Raw genomic sequence first — 24,987 nt, 5'->3', positions numbered from 1 at the left:
ATGATATTAATAAAACTTTGGGAATCCATAGCATGGGCCCATAGAAATATGAATATTACCATAGCCCCACTCTTCATGATAATGCTAATTGAAGAGTATTTATCCATTATTTTTATAACATATTAAATTAACGAAAAAACAGTAATTTTACGTCATTCCGAATTTTTTTTTTGCAGGATTGCATTTAATGAATTTTTTTATTATCTAATGGGAAAAACAATGTGCAGGATTAAAAAATCTAGATAAAACAATAATATAAAGCAGATTCCTAATCATGTTGAATTTACTTTTTCTTTTACAATAAAACCACAGCACAGATCAAGTCCGTTGGACCCCATTAGTATACACCGCACTCCAGTGCATGAGAATCGGATATTTATTCATTCATTTAATTATTTGGTAGTTCAATAAAATAAGTAATGTAGGTATTCACGACAATCACAGCTCATCAGCAGCCAAGCTGACCTTCCACCTACCTCTCTCTCTCTCTTTCCTGCCTCCCTGTTTTTTTCTCTCGCTCTCGTCTCTTAAATAAGATCGGCTATAAAGCTTTCTGTATAATCCTTCATGTAAAAGTTCGTCACCGAACAAATAGAAACTCGTTACATGTTTTCCTGTAAAGAAGAAGTTACAAAATATATAACACGTAGCCGCTCGGGTCTCTTTTACAATATTTATACTTTCTTTTGAGAAATCCGCCATTTCACCAACTAGTGGGTCAGCTGGACTGTGTCTGTGCGACTCGCTTTGCTGTTTCGTCCCTGTTACTTTCCCCAATTACCCTTTTCGCTTGTTACTTCACTCGTTTCTGTCGGTGGAGAGTGTAGACCCTTTGTATTTTTCTCTCTTGGATGTGGATGTGTTAACAAGAAACGAATAATAATAAGAAGCCACCTCAATAACAGAGACAGAGAAGAGAGGTGGGAGAGAGAAAGAGAGACACTGTGCAATCTGCTTGTTCCCACTTCAGATGTGGGAATTGCAGCTCTGATTCTTATCTTCTCATTTGGATTCAGTGCTTGACTGGAGAGCTCCTGCGCCAGATCTGGTGGAATTTTGGGAGCGTTGCTGTCACTGAAGAAGAGAGAGAGAGTGTGTGTGAGAGAGCCGTGAGAGGCCGAAATGGAGGCGGGTGCGGGTCTAGTCGCCGGGTCACACAACAGAAATGAACTTGTTGTCATCCGCCGGGATGGTGAATCTGGCGTATGTTCTTTTCTTTCTCTTATTTCTGTTAATTTTAATTTTTGTTTAAATTTGAGCTTTGATATGATCTGAGGAAGAATGCAGTTAAAGATTCTAGTATACTGGAAGGTACCAAGCACTAATTTTCAGTTTGACAAGTCATAATTACATAGACACTGAAAAATTAAGCCTGTAATTTGATTTTGTATAATTATGTTTATTTGGGGCGTTCTGGTTATTTTTTTTCTGAAAGTGAGCCTATAATTTGGTTGTACGGTGCCAATCACAAGGTCCTTCCAGACTAACCTGTTCGTAATAGTGACACTGTGACAGTACAGTTCAGTGATATTATGGTTGGGTATTTTGTTTGCATGCTTTAATTTTGGTATATGAGGTAATACACAGCATGCAATTTTGTTAACAAAAAAAAAAAATCACATCCCTTGCTGTTTCCATCAGTCCCAATTCTTATATTTTTTTTTCCTGAATTTTAATTGTTCCATCTGTTTCTTATTTATATAAAATTATGCCCAGGTAGTAGGTTTTTTTTTTTTTTTAACTGGCATAACGGTGACAGCTCATCATGGATTTGGGGGACACTAAAATGTTATTTTTCTTTCTTTTTGACCGTGCAGCCAAGACCAATGCGACATATGAACGGCCAGATCTGCCAGATATGCGGGGATAATGTGGGGCTCAATGAGGACAAGGAGCTCTTTGTGGCCTGTAATGAGTGTGCGTTCCCGATGTGTCAGACTTGCTATGAGTATGAGCGTCGGGAAGGCAACCAGGTCTGCCCCCAGTGCAAAACCCGTCTTAAACGCCACAAAGGTAACTCAATTACTTGGGTGTATACTAACTCAAATCATATATTTTTTTTAAGCAATTAATTCCTGTCCACATGGTGTATGATATTTCTCTTGGGCCCCATGCGAATTATTTATTGAAATGACAAAAATTAATGAGTTTCATGGATAATTATACTACTCCGTGGTTAGTAACAAACTGTAGAAGTCAATACTTAGGCAGTATAAAGCACCTCTTGCTGACATACCATTAGTACAAAGTAGTTGGAAAGTACCCATGGAGGCTAAAGTTATGAGCTTCATTTTGGAAATTGGACCTTTCTCCGTAGTTGCCTATAGAATGAATAATTTGTAGCTTTTGTGAACTTCTAGAGACACTAATAAACTAAAAATTTATTCTCTGTTGCTTTTTTTAACTTTCAGAAAGGTGTTTCAAGCTCATATATCTTAATACACACTTAATTTATGCACCCTTCAGCCTTACCACATAAATTTCAGTTTGTATGTTAGCTATAATCCGAGTAAACTAATAATGGCCTCAACTATGAACCTTATATAGGATGCGCTCGAGTAAAGGGAGATGAGGATGAGGATGGTGTTGATGATCTTGAGAATGAATTCAAAGACATGGGGGGTGATGATGATGCTGAATCTGTGCTCTATAGTCACCTGAGCTATGGCCGTGGTCGAGACTACGACGTGCCCCATTCATTCCATACAGTTCCAAATGTCCCTCTTCTTACCAATGGCCAGATGGTAATCTCTCTCTCTCCTTCTCTCTCTCTCACACATTTTCTTTGGTGTTTTGGCTGGCTTATGCTGATGGGGTTGTCACTGTTTTCTGCAATTGTAGGTTGATGACATCCCCCCAGAGCAGCATGCGTTGGTACCTTCTTTCATGGGTGGCGGTGGAAAGAGAATTCACCCACTTCCATTTACAGATCCTAATATCCCAGGTGCTTTATCTTTCTTTTCCGTGATTAAAACTTCTGAACTTTTCCTTAGTGCATGTTACTATTGAGTCTCCACGAATACTTTGAAGTTCTGCATATTCACATTTGCTATGCACTTGATAATTCCCTACAAGTGTTGCTTCCAATAATTATATCTATATGTCTTATAACAAGGTATTTTCTGGTTTCAATTTTGTCTCTGTGACTGTGAAGCATCTATATGTACTAAAAAACATCCATTTTTTGGACATTAAACTCATAGCAATATATTTTTGCTACTGTAGTGCAACCAAGATCTATGGATCCTTCCAAGGACCTGGCAGCATATGGTTATGGAAGTGTTGCATGGAAAGAGAGGATGGAACTATGGAAGCAGAAGCAGGAGAAGATGCACCACACGGATGGTGGGGATGGTGATGATGGGCTTGATCTCCCATTGTAAGATCCCAACAAATTTTTCGTTGTTTTTTTTCTCTCTTACCTGCCCAACTAACCATTACTGTCTAAGTTAAGGAGTGCATGAAACAGATGTACCCTGTACCCTTGTTGTCTTCCATTTTCAATTTGCATTGTTTTGCATCATTTTGAATCATATCATATTATTTTTTTGAACAGATGAATTATATCATATTAAAAATGGCAATGAATCACTTGATCAATAAAAAAAGTTGATTCTAGCAATAAACCTGCATAACAACACTATGTAATACGACCTTGTTTTTTACTCTGTCATGCAGAATGGATGAAGCTAGACAGCCATTATCAAGGAAGCTGCCTTTCCCATCTAGCCAAATCAACCCGTACAGGATCATTATTATAATACGTCTGGTTGTTGTTGGATTCTTCTTTCACTATCGAGTAACTCATCCTGTCCATGATGCATTTGCACTTTGGCTCATATCAGTTATTTGCGAGATTTGGTTTGCAGTTTCTTGGGTTCTTGATCAATTCCCGAAGTGGCTCCCCATCGAGAGGGAAACATACCTTGACCGTCTAAATCTGAGGTTTGTTTCTTTCGGTACAATGTTAAGTAGGAATACAATATGGCTTATTTGTTGTTGCTGGAGCTAACCTTTCCAATATCAAAATAAACACATTGAATATCTAATTTGCTTTTTGGTTGGGTTTGAATTTTCAAGGCTAATGCCTGTGCCCATACAAAACAAGGAAAATAGGAAAAGAAATATAAAAAATACTCTACTGTACAGACTGGTACCAGTTGTCATGACATTGTACTCCTTAATTGCTCCTTGATGATCTTTTTTTTTTTTTATTCCCCTCCTTAGTCAGAGTGTTAATTGTGAGGTTTTATAATTGTCAGGTACGACAAGGAAGGTCAGCCGTCACAGCTTATGCCAGTTGATATTTTTGTGAGTACAGTTGATCCCATGAAGGAACCACCCATAGTCACTGCAAACACTGTTCTCTCCATATTGGCAGTAGACTATCCTGTTGATAAGGTCTCTTGCTATGTCTCTGATGATGGTGCTGCAATGCTGACCTTCGAGGCCTTGTCTGAGACATCTGAGTTTGCAAAGAAATGGGTCCCGTTTTGCAAGAAGTTTAATATTGAGCCACGCGCACCTGAATGGTACTTTCAGCAAAAGATGGATTACTTGAAGGACAAGGTGATGCCATCATTTATTAGGGAACGGAGAGCAATTAAGGTACAATAGATTGTCATTTTCTTCTCTCTTTGTAAAGCTTAATCCTTTTCTGTTATTAGTTTGCTAATTTGTTCTTTTGGATCTCAGAGAGAGTATGAGGAGTTCAAAGTGAGAATAAATGCATTGGTTGCAAAAGCACAGAAAGTTCCAGAAGAAGGTTGGACAATGCAGGATGGAACTCCTTGGCCTGGAAACAATGTCCGTGATCACCCAGGAATGATTCAGGTATAGGCTTTGAAGAATTTGGCATCATATGTAAATTGTTGACCAGTATTTTCTGTCTTCTGTAATCATCAAAACTAATGGTGTTTATGTTTGGTAAAAAAATAGGTATTTTTGGGTCAAAGTGGTGGGCATGATGAGGATGGGAATGAATTACCACGCTTGGTTTACGTCTCAAGAGAAAAGAGGCCAGGGTACAACCATCACAAGAAGGCTGGTGCAATGAATGCCCTGGTAAATCCTTTTTCCTTTACCTTTTTCCCTCTTTAGCGTGAAGAAGGATTGTTAGTATCGTACGTCGAGTTATGATCAGCAGATGCCGTACCACCATGGTCAAAATATCATACTGAGCTTTTTTGTTCCTGAAATAATTGCAAATCAAACACAATAATGAGAAAGCCAAATGAAACTTCAATCGACCATGAACAGCATGTATTATCAACCCTGATTCTTTTTTTCCAGGTGTTAGTTTTGTTACTGACTATTTTCTTTTGGGCAGGTTCGAGTGTCCGCTGTGCTAACAAATGCTCCATATCTTTTGAACTTGGATTGTGATCACTACTTCAACAACAGCAGAGCTATAAGAGAAGCAATGTGTTTCATGATGGATCCTTTGGTGGGAAAAAGAGTATGCTACGTGCAATTTCCACAAAGATTTGATGGCATTGATGTACATGATCGATATGCCAACCGCAACATAGTCTTCTTCGATGTAAGCATCTAACTACCTTCATTCAAAAATTTTGGTTGTCTTATACAAGAACTACCGACCTTTCCGAGTTATATGCCTTTCAGGTTAAGGAGACTTAACCAAGTCCTAATTCACCTAGGGAAACCCAAATAAACACATTCTAGCTAAATAGACTAAATCAAACAAAAAGGCAGTCGTCAATGGAGTCTGATATAACATTGATGAATTCTTGCTTTGCAATATTGTCATATATAGATCAACATGAAAGGTTTGGATGGGATCCAAGGGCCGATTTATGTGGGAACGGGTTGTGTGTTCCGAAGACAGGCTCTGTATGGTTTTGATGCTCCAAAAAAGAAGAAGGTTCCTTCCAGGACTTGCAACTGCTGGCCTAAGTGGTGCTGCTGCTCCTGGTGTAGCTCTAGGAAGAAGAAGAAGGGCGACAAATCCAAGAAGGAAAACAAACCCAAGTTCTTCAAGAGGACAGATAGTGGACCCCCCCCTGTGTTTGCTCTTGGTGGAACCGAAGAGGTTGCAGAAGGTATGTGATGTGATATAATTAATTTTAAAGAAGTAAATAGGTACTGTTGGATGGTATGCAAAGAAGTAATAGAACAGTTACTTGCTATAAAATAGCTGATAGCAGTGTCGGTTTTACAATACTGCACCGAAGTTCACTGCAGTCCTTTCTCTGGATCGTTAATCCCAAGGTTCTCTTTAAAAAAAGGTTCTATTATGGTTTTAGTTTTCTACATTTTTTAATTATGTTCCATAAGGCCATCATCAACAATAAAATCTTTCACAGAATCTCATATGTGCATGTGAATTGTCCTGAACTTTAGTGGCAGAAACTGTTCTGCATGTCTGTTGAGTCCTATCTATTTAGCTTTTGTATCAAAAGGCTTGCTAGATTAACACTAGTCTGTGGTTAATAGGGAAAGATGGTGAGAAACCAGCTCTGTTAGCTGAGCAAAAGCTGGAGAAGAAGTTTGGACAGTCCCCTGTGTTTGTCGCATCAACTTTACTTGAGAATGGCGGTACCCTCAAGAGTGCTAATCCTGCATCTCTTTTGAAGGAAGCTATTCATGTCATCGGCTGTGGCTTTGAGGACAAAACTGACTGGGGAAAAGAGGTTTGTATGATTTTGTTTTTATATGCATACCTAAATCAAATCTTTGAAATTAATAAATGTATAAATGGCGGGTGATCTTATTTATATATACTCCACATTACTTTGCATTACTTAAATAGTTTATCAAATGACTAATTGAAGTAATAAACTGAAACCTAAATTAACCAAGTCTTTGTGAAAACTGAGACATCTCAGTCACTCTAGTCCTGAAACAGCTAAATAGATAAGGCAAATTCAGTACAGATAATCAAATTGTTGTGTTTGAAATTACATGATTATGCATGGAATTATGGAAACCCCTTGCAGAGACTGCGAGATATTTTTGTAAACTTAGAGAGCTATGAAGAAATTGAAAATTAAGAGATCATTATTCTTTTGCATTTTATCTCAATTGGCATGTATTAATCACAATTGATAACTTAATATTCCACTTCTGTTAGGTTGGGTGGATCTATGGTTCAGTCACAGAGGATATTCTGACAGGATTTAAGATGCACTGTCATGGGTGGAGGTCGATTTACTGTGTGCCAAAAAGACCAGCATTCAAAGGATCTGCACCTCTCAATCTTTCTGACCGTCTCCACCAGGTGCTTCGGTGGGCCCTTGGGTCTGTTGAGATTTTCTTCAGCAAACATTGCCCTATCTGGTATGGTTATGGCGGTGGTTTGAAATGGCTAGAGAGGTTATCCTACATCAATTCAGTGGTCTATCCATGGACTTCTATTCCCCTTCTTGCATACTGTACCTTGCCTGCTGTTTGTTTGCTCACAGGAAAGTTCATCACCCCTGAGGTATGTTACAAAATTTTAGATCTAGTTGTAAATCTAACACGAGAATTGAATTAATTTATCACTATTCAAAGAACAACATCCTCCTAGTAAAAGTGATGGGATACTTGAGAATTAAAAGGAAAAAGAGAAAGAAGGTAGAGCATGAGTTATTGAAAACCTAGCTTGACCTGTACATGATTTCCCGAACTAACTTCTCCAGCTTTACTTGAAATTTGCTTGACCTGTTCCATGAGTTATATGTGGGAGGATTGCTAATTAGTAATTACTATTTTTTTTTTCTGGTGTAGCTTACCAACGTGGCCAGTCTTTGGTTCATGTCCCTCTTCATTTGCATTTTTGCGACTTCAATTCTGGAAATGAGATGGAGTGGCGTCAGGATAGATGACTGGTGGAGAAATGAGCAGTTCTGGGTCATTGGAGGTGTTTCTGCTCACCTCTTTGCAGTGTTCCAGGGCCTGTTAAAGGTTCTTGCTGGTATCGACACAAATTTCACTGTCACATCCAAAGCTGGAGATGACGAGCAATTCTCTGAGCTGTACACCTTCAAATGGACCACACTGCTCATCCCTCCCACAACCCTTCTGATCTTCAATTTTATTGGTGTGGTAGCTGGTGTGTCTAATGCCATTAACAATGGATATGAGTCATGGGGACCACTTTTCGGCAAACTTTTCTTTGCTTTTTGGGTGATTGTCCATCTCTATCCTTTCTTGAAAGGTCTCGTTGGCCGGCAAAATAGAACACCTACCATTGTTATTGTGTGGTCTATTCTCCTCGCCTCCATCTTCTCCCTCTTATGGGTCCGTATTGACCCATTCCTTGCCAAGGGCGAAGGACCCATTTTGGAGGAATGTGGCTTGGACTGTAACTAGAAGCATATATTGTTTGGTCGTTTGGGTTTGTGTCAAGTAGAGAGTATAGCAGGCAATCTGTAGATAGAAAAAAAAAAACTGTATGTGGCAAATATATATTTATATGTTTTATTTTCCGTTTTTATCTTTTTGAATGGTGACTTGCACCTCCCATTTCCGGTCGGGATGGCAGGAGCCAGGAGGCGGTGGCTATTTTGTATGAGGAAGATGTGTGGTTTATAATTCTTTAATTAGTTGGAGGAATTGGGGGGGAGTGAAGTTCCAAATTTGTTCATTACATTTTTAGTTTGTATTACACCATATTTATTCATCTTGAGAATAATGTTAGGCGTGAATTGTGTCATCTTGTCAGTATGTATTCATTTACTCTGTTTTTTCTTTTGTAATTTTGGGACGATTGTTACTCAAGTTGTCAATGTAAAGCGAAATATACTGTACTATTGAGGTTCTATATAAATTATTATTTAGAAAATTACTTCAGTGCACCAAATTTGTATGGGATGGTTTATATTATAAGATCGGATGGTTGTGTTGTTTTATTGTGGTTTTTAAAATCAAATAATATGCTATAAAAGTAATTTTATTATGAGCTGTAGTTATTAGTGATTATTTTCTCACTAGAAATAAGGAATTATATTAAAAGCAAAATAAACCTTCTCGACATGGTTCTTTTTTAATCGAATTATAATAGTCAAAATGCTTGTAATTTTTTTTTTCTATATTAATAAAGGTTATGATCTTAGTTTGAACTCAATTAATTTTAGATGTTGAATTTGGTGATTTTTCAGGAGCGTTTTAAAATTAGAATCAACTCCTAAATTATTATTTCTCCCTCGATGTTTCAATATTTATTTTATACCTCCTAATTGTTACGAATAATTTCCTATTTAACCTTCTGATTAATGCTGCCATATATAATCTAACAAAAAAATAATTCTTCTACCCATATCCTTACTCATATTCCTAAATTATATAGTTGTATGTACGGATAAAAAATATCATATATAATTTAATATTCATTAATTTCAACTTGGGTAGTCATATACAGTAGATTTGAGAAGGCCTATGATAAAATATATTGGGAGTATTTTTTGGAAGTTTTGAATAATATAAATTTTAGGCATAAATGGATTACATGGATAGAAGCTTGGCTTTACAACAATCAATCTTGCATAATAGTTAATGAAAAGCTTATTGATTATTTCCATTGCAAGAGGGAGTGAGAATGAGAGATCCATTATCTTATTTTCTTTATATTATGGCAGCTAATACATTGAGAATTTTTTTAAAAAGGATAGACAAGCACATGTGATTAAAGGGTAGGGTCACCTTGCATTGATCATAGAGCCATCATCAACTGTCATTATGCATATGACAACATACTGTTTTTATAAGTTCAAAAGGAGGTTGTACAAGCAGCACGATGAACAATGGTGGCTTTTGAATCCATTTTCTGGCATCAAAATGAATTAAAAAAAAAAATTAGATGTACCCAATCAATTTAGGAACTAATAGCTTTTTAGATAAGATATTTAGATGATGATGGGGAGCTTTCCCTATTACTTATCTTGATTTACTATTTCATAAGAAAAAAAAATGAATTTCTCTGACTGAAACTTTTTAGTTGACAAGATTAAAGATAAACCGCAACACTGGAAATGACAGATGTTATCTAGTGGGGGTAGATTAACACTGCTCAATTCAGTTTTATCTTCAATCCTTTTATATATTTTTTATATATACAAAATTCCACAATTTCTTTTTAAAATAATAGATAAAATTAGGAGGAACTTCCTTTGGCAAGGTATTGATAACACAAAAAGAGAATATGTACTAGTAAAATGGTCACAAGTATGCATTGCAAACAATTTGGAGGGTTAGGTATTTTAGATTTACACTTCATGAATATATCTTTACTGCTTAAATGATGGTGAAAATTAAATGATAGTTCTTATACCAGCCTATGGAAAACTTTGATATTGCATAAATATTACTCCAGGAATAAAATACCATTCTCACCTTTCTGTGCTGCCGTTGCAAATTTAGAATAGTTAGGTCAGATAAGTACTAGATATGAACCAAGAATATAAACAACACTTTTTTTTTTGAAATGATATGTGGTTTGATACATGTACTTTAGCTCATAGGTTCCTAGCAATGTATAGATTATGTGTGAATAAAGATATCTTATTACTTGAAGTCATCCACACACAAGAGCATAGTGTGAGATTAAGAGATGTTCTAACAAGAAAAATACAACAAGAATGGGCAAAGATACTTTACATTATTAGTCAAGTGTCCTTTACACATTTACCTAATAAAATTTCTTGGAGATGAGAGAACACATGGAAGTTTTTAGTACAGTCACTACACAACTTACTGAATTTTAGAGGAATTATGGCAATTCAACTCATGTTATGGTGAAAATTACCTATATCACCCAAAATCAGAATATTTATGTGACTTCTAAGTCATAAAAAAAAAATCATCACCAAGGATAATCTACTTAGAAAAAAATGGCAGAGAGACCCCAAGTGTATGTTGTGTTCCTATGAAAATGAAACCAACCATTGATCATTTATTTCTCCAATGTACAAAATTTCAACAAGTATGGTTATGGTTATGTAGAAGCCAGAACTTTATGCAACACTAGAACACCTGTCAGGATATAATACAATTTGCACTCTCTTTGAATCAACCAGATAGCATTAATTGTTTTTTTTGTTAGTATACAATGTTGTATGTTGGACAATATGAAAGTGTAGGAATAAAATTTGCTTTAGATAAGCTTGTCCTAAGTCTGCTTGAAATATTTTTTTACTGATCATATCAATGGTTCTCTATTGGATAGGAAACGTGAGCAAAAAGATGAAAGACGTAGCAGTACTATGGCTATCAGACACTTTGGATGCAATCCCACTCAATACTCTGGCACCAGGAGAGGAAGAAGGGGAGATGATGCCCCAAATAGCAGGCCCATAGGAGCAACATTGAAGGTAGCTGATGAAGACCATGAGACACTATTTTGCCAAATTACCATACCTTCAGCCCTCTAAGGAGATGCTTAGCTATAGTTTACCTTGCTGCTTTTTGGAAATACTATGGACAACATATTATGTGTTTCTTTGTTTGTTTGTACATGATTCTAGCACCTGTGATGCTATATGTTGGGAGAATATTATTAGAACTATATTCTCTAACTTAACTTTTGTTTAGGATTGTAGCATTTTTAATTTTTTTTTTATTAATTTAATTATATATTTATTAAGAGAAATTTAGATATATACCCATCATAACTGCTATGATTGGATATTTCTTTATCCAAACTTAAAAAATAGTTATTTACCCATCTAAACTTACTCATTTTATTAATATGTCAATTTCTGAATTTTTTTCACTAAAAATATATATAAATAATTATTAGAAGTAAAATTGACAATTTTATCCCAATTTAAAATTTCGTATCTCGCCTCTGTCTCCTCTCTGTTTCTCTTCTCCTTTCCTCCTCCAGGACTGTCTTTCTCATTTGTTCCTCGAATATTGTCTTTCTCCTCTCTTTAGTAAGTTATTTGACTCAAAGAAGTCAAAGGAGATGGATTGACCCAACTAATCAATAATGAAGTAAGAGTTTGAGAGAGAGCGTGAAATAGTTAGCATGCAGTTAGTCTTAACTTTCTTTTCTCGAGAAAGCAAGTTCCTTCTTTTAGTCTCTGTGAACTAAGTTTAGTGACCCAATCAGTCTGAATCAGACATAAGAAATTTTAAGTCGAATGAGGAGATCTACTTTCACGAGAAAGAAGGACATGATCATGAATAACATAGTGAATATAGTGTGAAATCGAACAAGAGGGGAAGCCAATGAGCTTATGGATCTAACTCGCAATCTATCAAATCATACGAGAGGAAAGAAAAATTAAGAGCTCATCTAGACTGACTCTCCAAGAGACGAGGTGAAAGAGATGAGAGAAAAAAAACAAAGAGGAAAGAGATGGATAACTTTGAATGTGGATAAAATTGCCAGTTTAGTTTTTAATCATTATTCGTATATATATTAGTAAATTTTTTAGAAATGAGTATATTAATAAAATGAGTAAGTTTAGATGGGTAAATAATTAATTTTCAAGTTTGAATAGGGAAATATCTAATTGAAGAATTTATGATGAATATATACCTAAATTTCTCATTTATTAATTATCTTATAGAGTAATGAGTACTATATAATATTTTTATCAGTACTCTTATTCGATAAACTAATGTAAAAAGTTTCTCACCTATATTCATATCCATACTTATTTTATCAAATATGATACAAGTCAGACAAAAGGTTATTTTATTTTTATTTTTTTACTTGCACCCCTATTTTGAGAGGAAATAAATGTGTTTGCTTGAAAGAAAGTAAAGTTTCAATTATTTTTTTTTCTCTCTTTCATTAGAAATAACAGTAACACCCTATTTAGTATCTATTTTTATTAATTTTTCTTCAATTGCCAAACCCAAACACACTTCCCCTCTCATTTCCTTATTATATAAGATTATATATAATCAGAGTGAGGTTATTTTACTTTGCAATGTGCAGATTGTTCTGTGTATTAAATTAATATTTCAGTTTTCAAAGTTCAAATAGTCGATTTGAACCGCTCAGTATTATTATCATATGAAAATATACTTGGAGATCAAATTTTTAATTTTTTGAAATTTGTTTTACTATTTTTTGAGACGATTAAAAAATCACTTGATCTAAAAATTATGGACCATCTGAAAATAGTAATTTTTTACCTAAAAAATAATAGTAAAAAAGTTTAAAAAAAATATAAAATTTGATCTCCAAATATATTTTCATATAATAATAATGTTAAACAGTTCGAATCAACTATTTAAACTTTATAAAAATAATGTAAATCTAATGCACACAAGGAAAAGTATCGTAGCCTCACTCCTTTTTTTTTTGAAAAAAATAGGTAGAAGCCCTTTCATTTTGAAATAAAATGTCAAATACAAATGTTCCAAATGAAAAATAGTAAGTTACCCAAAAGTTAAAACCAGTGCCATTTGTGGTCTCAGTATCCTGGGTGGCATTCTGAACTAAATACTGAATTTCAAAATGAGCAGTACTAAGATTTTAAGATTTCAGCCATGTCAATTTTACATCCTTGAGCCTAGGCAAAACACAATTATACCCAACCTAATATCCATATCCAACAAATATAAGCATGCCAGCAAAACAAAGAATGCATGACAGTAAAGGTCCCTACTACAAGCATATAATATTAAAGACATTAACATAGAGTACCAACAAAACTGAGGGATACAACTCATTTATTACATATTCCAGAATGTATGCCAGTAAAAGATCATGTCAAGAGCATCAAGGGACCGTGAGGGTCTGTACCATTGGTACATTAGAAACAAGAGGCATGTCAAGAGCAGGTGAAGGAGAGAGGGATTGAAGGGGAACGATCCAGCACTGAGTAAAACACACTACAGCCTTTTTTTTTTGTAGTGGTCAAGTAATCAAACATAGTGCAAATTAGTAATATCATATTTCTAATTGTGAGAATTAAATTATTATCAAAGCACATAAAATTTCTAATTTTCCATATACATCAACACATAGCACTCATTAAGTAGGCTTCTCTTTTTTTTTGAGAGATGGATTAACGTAGCCTCACTCCTATAATTACATTTACGTATAATAATAACAGCTCGCATCTAGGGGTGTCAATGGTACCTTTTTAGCCGTTTACCCGACCCGTATCGTATTCGATAAGGCGGGTATGGGTAAGGTTTTTTTTTCGTTAGCTTATTGAGTATGGGTATGGGTAAGAATTTTTTTTCGTTAAATAAATGGATAAGGGTATGGGTAATGACTATTTCGTACCCTTTACCCTATAGGATAATTATAAAATCCAAATATATATTCAATTCAATTTTCAACCCACTTAAATGTATATTTAATTCAATTTTCAACCCACTTAAATGTATATTCGTGTTTTTGAATTTTTATTTTTTATAAAAAATAATTTAGTTGGAATTGATTGCACATTTATTTTATTTTTTATTAGAAATGCAATTATATATGTGTTAAAATGAATGAGTTTTTGATGTTTAATTTGTAAAATATAATAAAATTAATTATTATACTAGTATTATCCATTATTCACCCGCTACTGTTTCGTTACCCGATAATATTAACGGGTAAGGGTAGAGTAAGGTAAGATCAATTTTTAATGGGTATGGGTAGGGTATGAGTAAGGTCAATTTTAATGGGTATGAGTATGAAAATGTCTCCACCCGACCCGTACCGTACCCATTGACACCCCTACTCGCATCGGGTTAGTGGGCCCATCGCAAACGGGCATTACCCACATCCGACGTATAATAAATGCAACGTACCGAACCGCGCGAAAACCTAGGGTTGCTTCTTGGCCGCCAGCCGACACTCTCCGACTCCTCCTGCTTAACAGCTTAAGCAAAACATCACCGACAGCTCCGCCTCCGCTCCCTCTCTCTCTTCCTCTCGGAAAATGGCGCAGTCGCTGGAGCTGTTGCTGATACAGTTTCTAATGCCAGACAACGACGCCAGGAGGCAGGCGGAGGAGCAGATCAAGCGGTTGGCGCGCAACCCGAACGTTGTCCCTTCTCTGGTGCACCACCTTCGCACCGCGAAATCGCCTAATGTGCGCCAGCTCTCCGCTGTGCTCCTCCGCAAGAAGGTGACATCCCACTGGCCCAAGCTCTCTCGCCCTGACAAGGCCTCCCTTAAATCCGCTTTACTCGATAGCATCACCCTCGATAACAGGTAACTCTATTTTCTTTTACCTTTTAACTTTCAGAAATACCGCGTTTTTGAGTTTTACTGTTTAAATTTATTTGAATCATCAGTCATCACTGTTGAATGCTTGAAACAAATTGTTTTGTTTAGTGTTTTCTGTTGCATGACACGAGTGCCTTTGAAATCTATTTTTTAGTTCACTTGTGAGAAGAGCCAGTGCGAACGTTGTGAGCGTGATAGCTAAGTATGCAGTGCCTGGGGGAGAGTGGCCTGATTTGTTGCCCTTTCTGTTCCAATGCAGTCAAAGTCCCCAGGAGGAGCATAGAGAGGTTAGTGTATTGTAAACTCTCTTGCATTGAATAACACCATCTACCTTTTCCTAATTATGATAAGCTCCTAATCAGCACGGCTTAAAAGTGACGAGAAAGTCCAATATATATAGGGAAAATCAAACTACCTAATGACATTTCTGCCACCCCATGCCAGTACCAGTTCATAGAGTGTGGTATTGGTGATGGATGCGGCTATTCTTTATCTGCGTTGTTTCTGCTGAGACTTCCTATAGTTTTCATTTGTACTCTGACTGGGCTTCATTGTTCTTTTTAACAAGGGAATTTTTTTCAGAGATCAAAATGCCTGTTAGACTCCTCATGGTAGTATTGGTACATATCAAGGTATCTTAATACATTGGCTTGGTAATATATATTCCCTACTGTATGTAGCTGTAAAAACTCAGAAAACTAACTGTGTAAAAACAGGATACATATGCAGAAATATAGCGATTCCAGGAGATCATGGTCATTTCATAGAACTGCTCATTTATGTTTGTTAATTATTTGTTGCTGTGTCTATGTTTAGGTTGCTCTGATCCTGTTCAGCTCTCTAACTGAAACAATTGGGCCTACGTTTCAGTCCCATCTAGCTGATTTACAATCTATCCTTTTAAAATGCCTGCAAGATGAGAGTAGCACTCGTGTAAGAGTTGCTGCACTTAAGTGAGTTTTCAAAACTTTTCTAGTCGGTAGCAATGGGAGATGGTCCAGATAAAAAATCATTTGAAGAACAACCCAACACTCACACCCACACAACTGACTCAACCACACAAACACAGAAAAAAAAAAAAAAAAATTAAAGAGTGACAATCAATAAGTTGATTTACTTAATTGCAGTTGTATTTTTAAGGTAGTTTGTAATGGTAGCTAAAGTGGTTCATGACCAGATAGTACCAAAGCTCTTTCCTGGCACAAGTTGTACATAAAGGATATGTTAGTACTTTGTCGTATGTTTATCTATAATATCTCTTCCCGTACTTTCTTTATCAGGGCTGTTGGATCTTTTATAGAGTTTATCAATGATGGAGATGATGTAAGTGACCTTTCTTTTGTACTTGTTTATGCTATACCTTACTTGTGTTTTATTTTATTTTATTTTTGTACTATTACTTCTTATACAACATAGGAATTTTGTTTGAAGGAGCTGGCTTTTTGTTGCAAGCAACATTTAAGCCTTACCTGAGTTTTTCCTATTGTAATCCATTAGTGATTTAATTACAGGTGAAAATATTTCGGGAGTTCATACCACCAATTTTGAATGTATCGAGACAATGCCTTGCTAACGGGGAAGATGACGTTGCTTCAATTGCTTTTGAGATATTTGACGAGCTAATAGAATCCCCAGCCCCACTTCTCGGTGATTCAGTTAGAGTCATTGTGCAGTTCTCGCTTGAAGTCTGTTCTAGCCAGAACTTGGAAGTAAACATACGTCATCAGGTACTCTCCTGTGGTGCAAAATGAATGCTTTTGATTTATTTTTCTTGACCGATGCATCAGTGCCTGTCTCCTGCCTAAAGACCTAATTTTTAACCTGAAAGGCCCACACTCTGGTGCACCTCCCATATTGACTGACACTAAATGTGACCTGTTTACACTGAAAATTTGGGAATGTAATAGGTGCTTTTATTGCTACATGATGGACTGACATGTTGTATCCTGTTTCTTTCCCCATTGAACTTAAGGTGCAAAACATCCAATAATCTCTAGTTAATCAAAATGCTTGAGCACCAAATGTGTGGGCATCGACAAACACGATATACTATTTATTTCAGAACAGTACCAATCCGATACCTGCATGCCTGACCTCATTAGGTGAATCTAAGACTGCTTTTTATGTAGAAGGTACGAATAGACAAATCTTAAACCTTTTTAGAGTACAAACAAAGTAAGTATCTGCCATTTATATCTGTGGTCTCAGGCGATCCAAATAATCTCATGGCTTGCAAAGTACAAGGCCTCTATCCTGAAAAAGCACAAACTAGTCATTCCCATCCTCCAAGTAATGTGCCCCTTACTCACGGAGTCAACAAATGGAGAGGATGATGATGATGCTGACCTTGCAGCCGACCGTGCAGCTGCTGAGGTCATTGATACAATGGCTATCAATTTGCCTAGGCTAGTGTTTGGCCCTATCTATGAATTTGCCTCTTTGAGCTGTCAGAACCCTAACCCTAAGTTTCGTGAGGCGGCTGTGACTGCACTTGGGGTAATATCAGAGGGCTGTGCTGAGATAATGAAAGGTAATGATCAGAACATTTATTAATATATAATCTAAGATAATTTAAGAAACAGTGAAATAAGCACAGTAGTATTACATCTGTAAATCAGAGTCTTCAGTTTCATCATGTATCCTAGAATTTAGGTCCAATAGATTTTCACTGCACCGCACCTGCTGTTCTGTGGTAAACAATAAGGGGTTATTTCACAAAAGTATCAATTATATTTAAAATTAAGGCTTGACCCCCAACATTATATCTCAAAGGGTAATTCAGGTTGTATCCCTTGAACTTAGTCCACAAAACAACTTGGTTGAACTTCCATTCACTACAAATTGGTCACTGAACATCCGAAAAGAAAATAACTAGTCCCTTTGGAAAAAAAAACTGGTCCTTGAAATTGTATATGCACCAATTGGTCCATAAACTTTCAAAGTTAACTAATTTGGTATTTGAACTTTCTCAAAGTGACCAAATTACTATTGTGGAGGATTAATAAGACTAACTTGATTATTTCGAAGAGTTTCAATGACCAAATTAGTTCCTTCTCTAAGTTCAAGGACCAATTTGGTACAAATAGAATTTGAGGGACTACTTATTTTCATTTGGAAAAGGATTGATTTGGGGCAAACAAAATTGTAGAACCGATTTGGTTTGGGGCAAATAAAAAGTCGGACCAAAATCCAAATCTCAAATTAACTAAAAAAGGCTGATATAGCCTCTCCTAAAGAGAGATCTGACTATTAACAAATCAGTGTGTATGCTTGACCTAAACATGCTATACTGGATAAAAATTAGTATGTAAATTTGAAATGGTAATCCTTCACATAGAGCTTACTAAAATGCTTAAGTGCATGGACATGGTTCACATACACTATGCATGAATCTTCTAAAATTATGGAGTATGACAGGTAAGCTTGAGGATTGTTTGCGAATTGTTTTGGAAGCATTGAAGGATCAGGAGCAGATGGTCAGAGGTGCAGCGTCTTTTGCACTGGGTCAGTTTGCCGAGCACCTTCAGACTGAAATACTGTCACATTACGGAATTGTACTTCCCTGCATTCTAAATGCAGTGGAGGATCCATCAGACGAAGTGAAGGTACTTAAATTCTGTGATCTTCTCAATAACTGTTTCAAAGTTTGGTAATCTTACTGTAAACTTGTGGGTATGAGCAATTATAATATCACTTTGGTCATTTAGCATTGTTGCCCTGTGGGGGCGTGGTAGTGTACCACTATTGGCATGATGATTGCCTCTCAATGGATTTTCAATCCAGTCAGAAGAAGCACAGAAACGAAAGCTAATCCAGCTTATGAAACATTAACTACACTAACTGATCACCTGTCTAGCCCCGCACATGTACCTTGTCATGAACGAAACAAAGCTGAGGAAAAGTTGCGGCTTATGAACTTCAGTACAACAAATTTTTTGTTCCATTTCTAATGTGTCCTCTTAAAAGCCCCTTGGGTTCTTTTGTAATAGTTCACGAGTTCATTTGACAGTGCTTAAACTTATCTTGCACAGGAGAAGTCATACTATGCATTGGCTGCATTTTGTGAGGATATGGGGGAAGAGATTCTCCCATATTTGGAACCACTAATGGCTAGATTGGTCACATCTTTGCAAACAAGCACTCGTAATCTACAGGAGACTTGCATGGTTTGTTTCTTTGACCTAATCTACTTTTGATCAGGATTTTTTCTCATACCCATTCTAAATCTTACCTGTGCAAAATTGGCTGAAGGAAAACCAAATTAATTGAAAAGAAATATTAGCATACCCATTTAAAAAATAAATAAGCATGAACAATTCTGTACCATAAGAGGGATACAGAGCGCACTGAGTTGCTGGTGGGCCTGTATACTTCTGCAGCACATTATGGTAATAGCCATGTCTAGCTTTCATGCATATAGTCGGTACTGAAACCTTTGCGCTTTTCATTTGACATTGTTTCTAGCATATCTAATATCCTCAGCAGTTACATGCTTTATTAAATTTTGACATTATATTGCAAAGTCGAAATAAAAGGACTTTGGTACAATGTGAAATCAGAATGATTCCACTATGCCCCCTCATTTATCAATCAAAATGTTCCCAAATGAGTTCTGAAAAAGAGAGGTGTCGAAGGAGAGTTTATGTGAGCATCTGCATGAAGGACATAACACTTTTCTTGTTGTCCGTGAAAGTAGTATTCCCATGTTCCAGATGTATAAATGGATGTTTTGAGATCGTGTGAGTCAGAATATGAAAGAGAAGCTTTGCTAAGAGTTCCTTTTGTACCAATGCAGTCCGCAATAGGATCTTTGGCCTCTGCGGCTGAAGGAGCATTCATTCCCTATGCAGAGAAGGTTCTAGAATTGATGAAAAGCTTTTTGGTGTTGACCAATGATGCTGACTTGGTTGCTAGGGCTAGGGCTACTGAACTTGTAGGAATAGTTGCCATGGCAGTTGGAAGAGCTAAGATGGAAAATATTTTGCCGCCTTTCATTGAGGCTGCACTTTCGGTAAGTCACCTTAATGTGTGTTCACAGTAGATTTTTGTAGGATTTGAGTCTCAAAATTTACATCTTTGTGTTCCAGGGTTTTGCATTGGACTTCAGTGAGCTGAGGGAATACACCCATGGGTTTTTTAGCAACGTTGCTGAAATATTGGATGATGGATTCACACAGGTAAAAGAATTTCAGTAGACAACATATCTCGGTAGTCCAATGTTGAGTTTCTTTAGTGTGATTGTTCTTTAGAATCACTTGTGGCCATGGGTCTATCTAAATAGCAACCAGTACAAGTTAGCTGCAATTTGCATAGAGTATTGAAAAGTTGCATAGTGGCTGGTATAGTTCTTTTAATAAATAATTGGAAAGATCCCTCCAATTTTACTGAGAAGCCAAGTAGGAAAATTTAAAGTTTATACACAAGCTGTTAGGATTGCTTTTTCTATAAACCAGCGAAATTTATATCTTTTAGTTTCGCAGTATCTTCCTCATGTTGTACCATTAGCATTCGCATCATGCAACCTGGATGATGGCTCTGCAGTGGACATAGATGATTCTGACAATGACGAGAATGGCTTGGGTGGCGTTTCGTCTGATGAAGACAGCGAGGATAGGGCCAGAGTGAGAAATATCAGCGTCAGAACAGGCGTTTTGGATGAGAAGGCTGCTGCCACACAGGCTCTTGGATTGTTTGCGCTCCATACGAAGAGTGCCTTCGCACCGTATCCTCTTCTTTAGTCTTATCGTCATATTACTTCCATAACAGAATAGAAGAAAAAAAATAAAGGAATACTTAGTCACATACTGAAAACAACCACTTTTTACTGTAGTCACAAGGCATCCTTGATTACTACTACAATAATTTTTTTAGTTGAAAAGAATTGTCAATATTAAATCAGAATGATCCTTGATTATATTTAATAAATAGTTACTTAGAGGAAGCGCTGAAGATATTGGTAAGACATAGCGGATATTTCCACGAGGATGTAAGGCTTCAGGCTGTTATATCTTTGAAGCGTGAGTAAATCCTTATAAATACATTATTTTTATCTCATATCAGTAATCATTTCTTTGTTGTACTTCAGAAATTTATCTTATTATACATATGTCTGGGACCAGGATTGTGTATAGGAGTCCCTAGTTTCCTTTCTAATTATTCTTAAAAAGATCAAGTTGCTTTGTCATTTCACAACTTGTGATCATCATTGCCTGATTTATGCTCTTTGAATCTTTTTGTTCAGATATTTTGACTGCAATTCGGTCAATTTCTCCTGAAATTGCTGTATGATTTTCTTCAAAATATATTTTACTCAATTTTGACACTTTACCATTTGAAAATAATTCTCTTTTTAATTCGATGCAGGAAATCTCAGAAAAGCAAAAAGATGTTTTTGGTAAGCTATTTCATGTACAATCATATCTTGCAATTTTGACTAGTTACAAGCTTGGTATCTGGTGAAACATGGAGATACCAGTTTCCTATTGTCATAACCCATATTAGTCCATTATTCTGTATATCACAATGAAACCACACAATTAAGCATCAATCAATCCATTTTCCAATTTACTAAATGCAATTTTCCAATTTAGTTAACCAGACTAAAGGCAAGGGAAAATGCAGGCAGGTTATTGAACCGGTACTCACAGATATGGTATTAGTACATACCAATAACATACTGAAACTGGTAGTAAAACCTTTATTATATTTTACTGGTTACTCTTGGGTTTTTTCGTTATATTTCACTATAGGTTGATGTTCTCTATGCTTGTGATATGACAGATACAGTCATGAATATATATATAAAGACGATGACTGAGGATGATGACAAGGAAGTTGCTGCTCAGTCTTGCATGGGTGTAGCTGACATAATCAGAGATTGTGGTTATGCTCCCGTAGAGCCATGTGAGAAATTATTTTCTATCTGACAACAAACAGAGACTAGAGATAATTAGACCACTATGGTATTGATTTATTTTGAGGGAGTTCATCAAAATAGTAACCCCCTGCCTACCCGTGGCCCTGCCCTCCTAAAAAAATGCGAGTCTTGTCTTTGTCTTTTTTTTTGTGTTTCTATATGCATTGCTCTGTTGATCTGGATATCCCAGCTCGGCATAAGCCCTTTGTGGTATCATGCAAGTAACACCATAAGCCACTGTAACTCTCATTTTCATACTTTATTTTTACTGATAAAGTTGTTTCTTATTGTTTTTATATTTAACAACTTGTGAAATCACATAAAATTCAGACATGCCTAAGCTGGCTGAAGCAACACTAACTTTGTTGCGGGAGGAGTCGTCATGTCAACAGGTGGAGTCTGATGATGAGGCGGATGATGATGATGTCAACCATGATGAGGTGCTGATGGATGCAGTTTCGGATCTTCTACCTGCATTTGCCAAAGTCATGGGACCTTATTTTGATCCAATCTTGAGGAACTTTTTCGAACCTTTGATGAAATTTGCTGTGAGTAATGAACTTTGTTAATGATCTCTTTCGAGTCAAGGTGATGATTGAAACATGTCGGTTTTGCTGATAACTTTTGGAGATTTTTTGATTGAATCCTCTTACCGTGCAACATGTTTAGCATTTTTGGTGGGTTCCATACAAACTCAATTTGTTCATTGCAGCACAAATTGTCTAAATTGACTGGTATTTCAATAACAGAAAATGCTTTCCTGAAAAGACTTTAATTTTATTGGTGGTGTTCAAAATTGCGCGCCTTCTTCATATCTTTGATATTGTCATAGACTTTTTCTGTGTAATTATTGTGTTAATTGAGGCCCTTTTTGCATTCAATATCTGATAATGGTAATTTTGCTGTTGTGGACTTTATTTGTCTGTGTGCAAGTTCTGGGCCGTTTTATGCTGATAATTTAAGTTATGACCGATTTATATTCTGCCAGTGTGAAAAATCAGCGACCACTCAATTCTGACCTTATTGTTTTTTTTTACAATTTCTTTTGTTATTCAGAAAGGTTCACGTCCACCCCAAGATCGTACAATGGTCATTGCTTGTCTAGCAGAGGTAGCTCAAGAAATGGGACCCCCTATTTCCTCCTATGTCGATGTGAGTTATTCCTGTGTTTTAGATGTCTCTTGTTGTATATTTATTTAGGAGCTTTGGGTTTCTAACTTGTCTACTTGTTTCAGAGGATAATGCCTTTGGTATTGAAAGAACTGGCATCTTCTGATGCAACTAATAGGAGAAATGCAGCTTTTTGTGCTGGTGAGCTTTGCAAGAATGGAGGTGCAATTGCATTAAGGTATTGTTACTGATAGGAGATTGAAGTTTAGGTTGAATATGTCTGGTCTTATTTGGAACTACAGGCTAAAGTGGAGAACTACACATGTTCCTTGTTATGGAGACAAAATAAATTACGTTTCTATTATCTAGATATTGAAATTACTTATTTTGGTTGTTGAAAAAAATTAACATCAAGTAATGCAACTTCTTGTACTTGAAAATGGTTCGTAGATACTATGGTGATGTGCTTCGTGCACTTTATCCATTGTTTGGTGATTCAGAATCCGATAATGCGGTGAGGGACAATGCTGCAGGTGCCGTGGCTAGGATGATTATGGTTCAGCCTCAAGCAATTCCTCTAACCCAGGTTTAACTTTTGGGTGACTCACATCAACCTATGCCTTCTTAGATTTATTGCAAAGAAATTGTTCATGATATCTGGTCCAAAGAAATACTAATAAAGAATTTTTAATCAGTGGTTCTAGTATATAAACTTATGTTGTAGAATGACTACTACATCAATTGTTATACTCTTTTTTTTATTTGGAATTGTTATACTTATTATGCAGGTGTTGCCTGTATTTCTGAAATCACTGCCACTGAAAGAAGACCGGGAGGAGTCAATTTCAGTTTACAGTTGCATTTGTAACCTCCTCCTCTCTTCCAATCCCCAGGTATACATATTCTTCTTTTGAATTATTTTCTTTCTTTATTTGGTGTATATCAGGTTGTTAGGTCAGGTCTGGATCAATTTATGTTCGTCTCATTTCTCTTGTTTGGGCACTTATTTCTTTTCTTACAGATCCTTACACTAGTACCTGATGTGGTTCATATCTTTGCACAAGTTGTGGTATCCCCAGATGAAAGAGATGATGTCAAAACCCTTATTGGGTCAGCTATATCTCACTTGGTCTCTGTTTATGGCCAGCAAATGCAGCCTATACTCACTGCACTTCCACCGGCACATGCAAGTGCATTGGCTGCCTATGCGAGTAAAAGGTGATACACTTTGCTTTTGCTACAGATAAAATTTTGCTTTAAGTCGCACATTTTAGTTTGATTTATGAGCTTAGGGCTTTCATATTGATTTATTCATTAATTTGGGCATTGTTTCGACTTTCTAGCATGTTTGCTAGCGACCATGATTTTGTATTGCTTTGGCTAGGTTTTTCTTTCTGTTTGGTTCGTTTTTTTTGGAGTTTTTAGGTTTACTTTGGGCATTTTTTAGGAGCATTGTTTTTGGGGGCCTGTGTTTGCGTTGGCTATTTGTTGTTGTATAGAAGTAAAATTGAATGATTTGATAGTCAAGTCTGTATATTTGTTTGCCTTTTGTTATTTAATTTTATCAACTGAGCTCGGATAGAAGAGCTGCATTTTCTGGGTTTAAACATTTGCTTGAAATAAAATGGGTTGGGTTAAGAAACAGCCGCCTAGACTGATTGACCGTGCAATTATAAAGAAACGGTAGTGCTACCAACTGATTATTCCATATATCGTTTTTATAACGAAATGGTAAATAGATATTATGACTTGTAATAGATGTTATGACTATATATGAGATAATTATACTTATCCGTCTATATGAGATAATTATACTTTATTCATCTATATA

At 36.2% G+C, this 24,987-nt stretch overlaps 2 protein-coding genes across 3 annotated transcripts; both read left to right on the top strand.

The window, feature by feature from the left end:
• Positions 1-834: 834 nt before the first annotated feature.
• Positions 835-8,651, top strand: LOC144559446 (putative cellulose synthase A catalytic subunit 5 [UDP-forming]). Its single transcript, XM_078308468.1, has 14 exons — positions 835-1,203; positions 1,818-2,013; positions 2,548-2,744; positions 2,842-2,944; positions 3,226-3,379; positions 3,679-3,945; positions 4,263-4,608; positions 4,696-4,833; positions 4,939-5,064; positions 5,330-5,542; positions 5,777-6,062; positions 6,457-6,653; positions 7,094-7,444; positions 7,732-8,651. The coding sequence occupies exons 1-14, from the start codon at positions 1,123-1,125 to the stop codon at positions 8,314-8,316; spliced, it is 3,240 nt and encodes a 1,079-aa protein (XP_078164594.1). The 5' UTR covers positions 835-1,122; the 3' UTR covers positions 8,317-8,651.
• Positions 8,652-14,680: 6,029 nt separating this feature from the next.
• On the top strand, positions 14,681-24,710 carry LOC144560007 (ARM repeat superfamily protein). 2 transcript variants are annotated; one of them, XR_013513301.1, is made up of 21 exons: positions 14,681-15,115; positions 15,285-15,417; positions 15,947-16,083; positions 16,411-16,453; positions 16,642-16,857; positions 17,339-17,660; positions 18,548-18,735; positions 19,162-19,296; positions 19,926-20,141; positions 20,218-20,307; positions 20,611-20,852; positions 21,059-21,147; positions 21,372-21,412; positions 21,494-21,524; positions 21,911-22,033; positions 22,377-22,594; positions 23,103-23,198; positions 23,282-23,394; positions 23,657-23,742; positions 23,945-24,049; positions 24,178-24,710. XR_013513301.1 is itself a non-coding variant. In XM_078309168.1 (21 exons), exons 1-21 carry the CDS (start codon positions 14,841-14,843, stop codon positions 24,376-24,378), a joined length of 3,150 nt encoding a protein of 1,049 aa, XP_078165294.1. In that variant the 5' UTR covers positions 14,681-14,840; the 3' UTR covers positions 24,379-24,710. The 2 variants fall into 2 exon arrangements, 1 of the variants encoding a protein (XP_078165294.1); XM_078309168.1 differs by having other exon boundaries at positions 23,607-23,742.
• Positions 24,711-24,987: the final 277 nt, after the last annotated feature.

This window comes from Carex rostrata, chromosome 9 (genome assembly GCF_964058835.1).
Source record: "Carex rostrata chromosome 9, lpCarRost1.2, whole genome shotgun sequence".
NCBI lineage: Eukaryota > Viridiplantae > Streptophyta > Magnoliopsida > Poales > Cyperaceae > Carex > Carex rostrata.
The sequence above is the reverse complement of the archived record's forward strand: the minus strand, read 5'-3'. Positions and strand labels throughout refer to the sequence as shown.

Excerpts from the sequence above, each read along its gene's own strand:
- LOC144559446 (XM_078308468.1), top strand. The coding sequence starts at position 1,123 with ATGGAGGCGGGTGCGGGTCTAGTCGCCGGGTCACACAACAGAAATGAA. Across the intron at positions 4,609-4,695 it reads GGGAACGGAGAGCAATTAAG|AGAGAGTATGAGGAGTTCAA; the intron begins GTACAATAGATT and ends TTTGGATCTCAG. Across the intron at positions 4,834-4,938 it reads ATCACCCAGGAATGATTCAG|GTATTTTTGGGTCAAAGTGG; the intron begins GTATAGGCTTTG and ends GTAAAAAAATAG.
- LOC144560007 (XM_078309168.1), top strand. The coding sequence starts at position 14,841 with ATGGCGCAGTCGCTGGAGCTGTTGCTGATACAGTTTCTAATGCCAGAC. Across the intron at positions 23,199-23,281 it reads CTATTTCCTCCTATGTCGAT|AGGATAATGCCTTTGGTATT; the intron begins GTGAGTTATTCC and ends TACTTGTTTCAG. Across the intron at positions 23,743-23,944 it reads AAGCAATTCCTCTAACCCAG|GTGTTGCCTGTATTTCTGAA; the intron begins GTTTAACTTTTG and ends CTTATTATGCAG.